The sequence below is a fragment of the Onychostoma macrolepis genome, chromosome 20 (genome assembly GCF_012432095.1).
Source record: "Onychostoma macrolepis isolate SWU-2019 chromosome 20, ASM1243209v1, whole genome shotgun sequence".
NCBI lineage: Eukaryota > Metazoa > Chordata > Actinopteri > Cypriniformes > Cyprinidae > Onychostoma > Onychostoma macrolepis.
This window is the reverse complement of record NC_081174.1, coordinates 27688682-27695477: the sequence shown is the minus strand read 5'-3', so window position 1 is coordinate 27695477 and position 6796 is coordinate 27688682. Positions and strand designations below refer to the sequence as shown.

General features: G+C 36.0%; 1 protein-coding gene across 1 annotated transcript; it reads left to right on the top strand.

Annotated features, from left to right (window-relative positions):
* The first annotated feature begins 3865 nt into the window (after positions 1-3865).
* LOC131527321 (trace amine-associated receptor 3-like) lies at positions 3866-5036 on the top strand. Its single transcript, XM_058756347.1, has 2 exons — positions 3866-4448; positions 4497-5036. The coding sequence occupies exons 1-2, from the start codon at positions 3954-3956 to the stop codon at positions 5034-5036; spliced, it is 1035 nt and encodes a 344-aa protein (XP_058612330.1). The 5' UTR covers positions 3866-3953.
* Positions 5037-6796: the final 1760 nt, after the last annotated feature.

Here is a 6796-nt window from a genome sequence, read left to right as displayed (position 1 = left end):
TCCAATACAGTCCCAACAGTGAAGCATGGTGGTGGCAGCATCATGCTGTGGGGGTGTTTTTCAGCTGCAGGGACAGGACGACTGGTTGCAATCGAGGGAAAGATGAATGCGGCCAAGTACAGGGATATCCTGGACGAAAACCTTCTCCAGAGTGCTCAGGACCTCAGACTGGGCCGAAGGTTTACCTTCCAACAAGACAATGACCCTAAGCACACAGCTAAAATAACGAAGGAGTGGCTTCACAACAACGCCGTGACTGTTCTTGAATGGCCCAGCCAGAGCCCTGACTTAAACCCAATTGAGCATCTCTGGAGAGACCTAAAAATGGCTGTCCACCAACGTTTACCATCCAACCTGACAGAACTGGAGAGGATCTGCAAGGAGGAATGGCAGAGGATCCCCAAATCCAGGTGTGAAAAACTTGTTGCATCTTTCCCAAAAAGACTCATGGCTGTATTAGATCAAAAGGGTGCTTCTACTAAATACTGAGCAAAGGGTCTGAATACTTAGGACCATGTGATATTTCAGTTTTTCTTTTTTAATAAATCTGCAAAAATGTCAACAATTCTGTGTTTTTCTGTCAATATGGGGTGCTGTGTGTACATTAATGAGGAAAAAAAAAATTGATTTTAGCAAATGGCTGCAATATAACAAAGAGTGAAAAATTTAAGGGGGTCTGAATACTTTCCGTACGCACTGTATATCTCTATGTTCCAGAGCCGTTGACGCGTCACATGCCGGATGTTGTGGATGAGCTCAGGAGAGTTGGACATGTATCGGAGGTAAAAAACTATATAAATACTGTTCAGTTTCTCGCACAAACCGATCATTTTGTGTCTTAGGACATCAATGTATCATCACGAGCTGCAAGGTTTAATTTGAATTTGTCTGTGCCTGTTTTTTTTTTTCTCTCAAAGATTCTGTGCCCATTGACTGGCATTATATGACTGAAAGACTGCAACGGTTTGAGTTAAAAATCTTCGTTTGTGTTCTGCTGAATAAACAAAGTCACCTACATCTTGGATGCCCTGGGGGTAAGCAGATAAACATCAAATTTTCATTTTTGGGTGAACTATCCCTTTAATACATGCTCTAATGCATTAATAGGAAAGTATTTTCTATGGCCACAGAAAAATCAGATAGACTATAGCTTGAATGCACCTTACTACAAGCAGTAGAAAGTTTATCAATGCTATAATGCGTTTAAATTGTACAATAAAGAACTAACCTGATATTAGTGAAGAAACCCCGATTTCTGTTGTTAGTAGAGCGTAAGCCTTCTCTGATGAAGAAATCTCTGATTAGCAACCCGTATAAATGGTACCAGACTAAATTAATCTGATTTTGGGCGAACAAATCCCCATTTCAGCTTTAAATGTGTAAAATCTTCTCTGACGAAGAAATCTCAGATTAGCAGCAGCACAAATTAATCTGCGTGATGAAGAAATCCCACTTGCATTGATATTAAGTTAAATGGTCATTTGAGCGATGCTCCTCATCTCCCAGAGTTAAGGCCTTCTTGTAAACAATCGTGTATCATTGTAGTCATTGAAGTGATGCAATTGAATAGCGAATTAATGGTGTAATTCTAGCCTAGCTAACTAGTCATTTTGCCATTGTCTGTGCAGTTTTGATTTGCGAAAGAAGTTGTATGTGATATGCAGAGCTGGGTACATTACTTACAAATTGTAATCCGTTACTGATTCCAGATTACATGACAAAAATTGTAGTCAGTAACGTAATCCGTTACATTACACATTTTAGGTAATATAATCAGATTACTTTTAGATTACCTTTGATTTAACTCGTTTATCACATTGATTTAAATAGCATTATCTTGTATCATAATGATGCAAAAAATGCAAATAGTAAGAAAACTTGTTCCATTCATTGTAATTTACAACATGAAGTGCATTAAACATATTACATCAAGGTTTCCCAAACTAGGGTTCGTAAAGGAACTGCGGGGGGGTTGTGAGTTTAATGAAAAGCTGACAATTGATTAAATCATAAAAAATTTACATGAAAATAAATCATTTTAAAACAAATTCCCTTTCGAGGAAAGTCTCTTCACTCGGCAGCCATATTTGCTGTTTACCGTCAAAACATTGCAAAACATTTTTTTTTAAACAGAAACGTTGGTGCGTTGAACACCCTGTTCTGATGACACAAGAGTTATCATAGTTATATAACTATGGCAGCTGAGAAAGCCATTCTTTGTGTTCTTTTTGAAGAATTTTCGGAGCCTCATGAAATCGGTATAACTACGTGTTTAATACTGTAAAATATGGTCAATGTTGCAGTCACAGCCCTTGCCATCCATTCTTATGTAAAGCACTTAATTACCATTGTGTATGAAATTTTGTATATAAACATGTTGATATGCTATATTGTTACTATAAAACTCTTACGACAAACATGTCTTCTAATCTTCAATTGTTGCGTACACCAAGCTGCAGCGGACACATTTGTAAACGACTTTACTTGGACCCATTGTGCAAGCTGTCTCTTTAATACAGCGTGGTTTATATACATGTTACAGCTGATGAGAAAACATATCTCAAACCCTGCTGCACACCGTTTCCAGGAAACATGTCGTTCATCCCGGAAACCAGGTTTGGGCTTGAATGTGCCCCATGTTTCTATGGAAAATTTGGCTCTTTCATTTAGAAGGTGGGACTATTCCTCCATATTGCGTGCTACAGTTTCTCCCATTCATAAGTATAGGAGTGAACCATCTTTGTATTTCTATAGTCTTTGTTTTAAATAAAACACTTACTAAAATATGAAATATTTTTGTTTACCTGCATGCCATGTGATTATTAATCAACATCAAAGAAACCGTGAACATGCAAATGTGATAATTATTGAAATATTTATTTTAAAATCTCAGGGGCACTTAAAGCAAATATAGTCTATTTGGTGAATAAGATTTTTGTAAATCTAGTGGTCAAATGCTGTTGCCACCTGACTAATGACTGATCTTTGTGTGAATGTCTACAAAACTGGACTATATATACATATATAATATATATATAATCGGTAGGCTATTGTGTGAATAATATGTAATCATATAATCCATAAAAAGGTAACTGTAGTCTGATTACGAGTATTTAAAATGTAACTTACTCTAATTACAAGTACTTAATTTTTGGAATCTGATTACATAATCCAGATTACATGTAATCAGTTACTACCTCTTATATGTCAAAAGACCAAGGGAATTTGGGTTTCTCAGTTCATGACCCCTTTAATGCATTACAATTTTGTGATACCCATATTTACTTGTAGCATTTACACTCAAAAATGTTTTTTGTTGTTGTTTTTTTATGCTGTTCACTTTATTTAAACAATTAATTTTGATTTAACACCATTGTATCAGGTTTCTCGTTCAAACATGATTGCATCATGTTAAACTGACTTGAAACTGTAACTTTTTGGATTAACTTGATGTTTTCATTTTGAAAGAACATGTTTCAATCAAGTAGCTCAAAATACGTTTTACACTTCCCATCATGCTTTGCACAGCACTGGATATGGGGAGAGAAAATGTTGAAATAAATTGTTATTTTTTGCATTTTTTGGCAAAATGAGAAAATAGGGAGACTTTCTTTTATGTTGGTGTTTTTGGGTGAGTCACCATTGTGGTGAAGTGTGGAGCATCACAGATGTTTTTATGAATTCGGTTTATTTTATTTTATTTTTTATTTATCCCCCATTTTAATCTCCAGAGTTAGTGTTGTTTTTGTAACTATGGGTAACAGTGACAGGTGAAGGAGGGTTACTTCAAATATGAGGGTATATATGGACAGAACTGAGCTGCTCTCAGTCCATTTAGGGAGTTAAAATGGACAGGGATGTACTAAATATTTAAATTTATCTTTACTCAACTCATGTTTATAATTGTCAACCTTTTTACAAAGAAAATCATCTCAGCATCTTGATCAGACGTGATGACTTCAAATAAGACTGAGAACATGCTTCTCTGCTATCCATTCCGGCCGAACTCCTGTCAAAAACTGCAGCGTCTTACTGTGGTTAAAGTGGCGATGTATGTTTTAATAGTGCTGATGATCCTCACAACAGTTTTTGGGAACCTGCTGGTCATCATCTCCATCTCTCACTTCAAACAGCTTCAGTCTCCAACTCATCTGATCGTTCGCTCTCTGGCTGTTAGTGACTGTCTGATGGGCTCTTTGGTCATGCCGTACAACATGGTGCGATCTGTTGAAGGCTGCTGGTATCTGGGAGATTTCTTGTGTAAAGTTCATTCTAGTTTAGACATGAGCCTCTGTATGTCCTCCTTACTGCATCTCAGTTTAATATCTGTTGACAGGTACTGGGCCATTTGTGACCCTCTGAGGTACAAAATGAGGGTCACAAACAACAACATGACTGTTTTTATTACCTTCATATGGCTGTTTACATGTGGGTACAGTTTCTTTGTTGTGTTTTCAGGGATAAATGCAGTTTGAATGGAGATGCTTATATTGCAGACTTACTGTGTGGGAAACTGTGTTGTGTTTTCAGGGATAAATGCAGTTGGAATGGAGATGCTTATATTGCAGACTTACTGTGTGGGAAACTGTGTTGTGTTTTTTAACAAGGAGTGGAGTTTTATATGTCCAGTTCTTCTACTCTTCCTTCCCGGGATGATCATGAGCTCTCTCTATGTAAAAATCTTCTGTGTTGCACGAAAACATGCAAAGGTTATGTCAGAAAGAGCGACTGGAGGGATAAAGAGTCAAAGCTCTGCTCACAGAGAGAGAAAAGCAGCTAAAACTCTGGCTATTGTCATGGGTGTTTATTTGTTCTGCTGGCTGCCATTTTTTACTGCTGCTGCTCTCGACCCATTTTTCAATTATTGGACCCCAGCTGTTGTTTTTGATGCTTTGTTTTGGTTTGCATATTTCAACTCGACTTGTAACCCCTTGGTTTATGGATTTTTCTACCCTTGTTTTCAAAAGGCCTTTAAGATTCTCATATCCACTTATATCTGTGGCATCAAGCATTCTAACACCTTGATATTTGACTGAAAACTCCTCTCACGCTTATTTCAGGCATCACAATAAATATTTTTATTTCATATATGCTGAAACCATTTTGCAAATGTGTTTTACTGGAAGCAATCTTAATACTTTTAGTAATCTGATGGAAAAGAGGGGCATGAATGCAGGATTTGTACTACGTTCAAAATATATTTCAATTATTCTTAAACAACCTAAATAACCTGCATTTTTGTGAAATTTAATACATTAAACTCTTTTGATCACATTTCAATGGGTTTACATTAAAATGGTCTCCATTTAGAAAACAGTCATATTTTGGCAGTTTGTTTACTTTAAATTTCCTCATTAAGATCCAGATGATTAAAGAAAGTATCCTCAAGTGAACCAACCTGGTCACACTTATATCTTAAACTGAAAAGAGAAAAAAGACATGATTGACAGGAAACCAGTTATAATTTGGGAGTTAAAACATTTTAAGAAAGATCAATACCTGTTGAGTGTGTGTTGACAGTCTATGTAGTAGTTAAAAATCAGTAACAAGGCGGCTCTGAAAGGAATTTTTGACAGTTACAGAAAAATTACAGTTACAGGAAAAAACATAAAATGGATTTTCAGGACAACATGAGTCTAAATAAAACTGTTACTATTTGTAGAGAACAGATTTTCTCTTTTTTTTATTGCTGAGCAGAATTCAGTTGGGACTGCAGTCATTTCAGCCACCTGAGCCAAACCATTCTTTATACCAGATCTACAGTGCACACACAAAAAGTGTGTAACATTTAATGTGCTATTTTTATTTGATTTGATGTAACTAAATGATGCACATTTTTTGAAAAAAAAAAAATCTATTTAAAAAATCCAAACAATAGCAACAAGCCAGAAAACACAGGCAAATAGAATAATCTAAGCAGAGCAGATCCTAGCATTTTGGGGGCCTTAAGCAGACTTTCAATAGGTGCCCCCACTACCTACCATTTCACCTAACCATCAACTCCCATCCTCCAGTGCACAAATCCTACACTGACACCTTATTGTAAAGTTTTAGAAAATAGTCTTGTTTTTCATTCATGTTATAAATATGAAGATAAGCTTATATTTCATGTTATATGAAATGGGAGAATACAACAATTTAAAATGTTTGACCATTACTTTCAGAGAAATATATCAAAATTTAAGATTAGTGCTTTAATAAAACAAAAACACCTGCCAATGGGTTATGAAAAATTATTATTATTATTTATTATAAAATTGAGTTATATCTGAGACCTACTTTTGCGAACTAGTCCTAGGTTTTTAACCTGATTCGAATCAAACCACTTCAGAAACATTCCCTGCACACTGAATATCAATAATTATCCAAAAAAAAAAAAAAAAAAAAAAATTGGAAATTTAGATTTTTGCACGAAACAGTACGTCAATTAACGTCTATGCTAACGTTAGCCAAATGTTATTTGAAGCATAACGCTGGAACGGAATGAGATATCTTCACCAAACTCGGTACAAACGTTTATGAGCTCAATCTTTGGTCAAAAAAAAATAAAAAATTGCGCAGCTCTGCCACTGAAAAAACATAAAAACAGTGATAACTAAGCAACCGTTGGTCCAAACGACTTGAAAATTGGTATGCAGCGTCTTGGTCCAAAGGAATGTATATGAGGTCATTTGCGTATCTCAAAAAACATGGCCGCCATCGGCCAATGAAATTTGAACACCTCCGTTATCAAGGTTAACAGAGGTTGATCGGAACGAAACTCGGTGGGCATGTTTGACTCATGGCCCTAAAGGTC

Excerpts from the sequence above, each read along its gene's own strand:
- LOC131527321 (XM_058756347.1), top strand. The coding sequence starts at position 3,954 with ATGACTTCAAATAAGACTGAGAACATGCTTCTCTGCTATCCATTCCGG. Across the intron at positions 4,449-4,496 it reads GTGGGTACAGTTTCTTTGTT|ACTTACTGTGTGGGAAACTG; the intron begins GTGTTTTCAGGG and ends CTTATATTGCAG.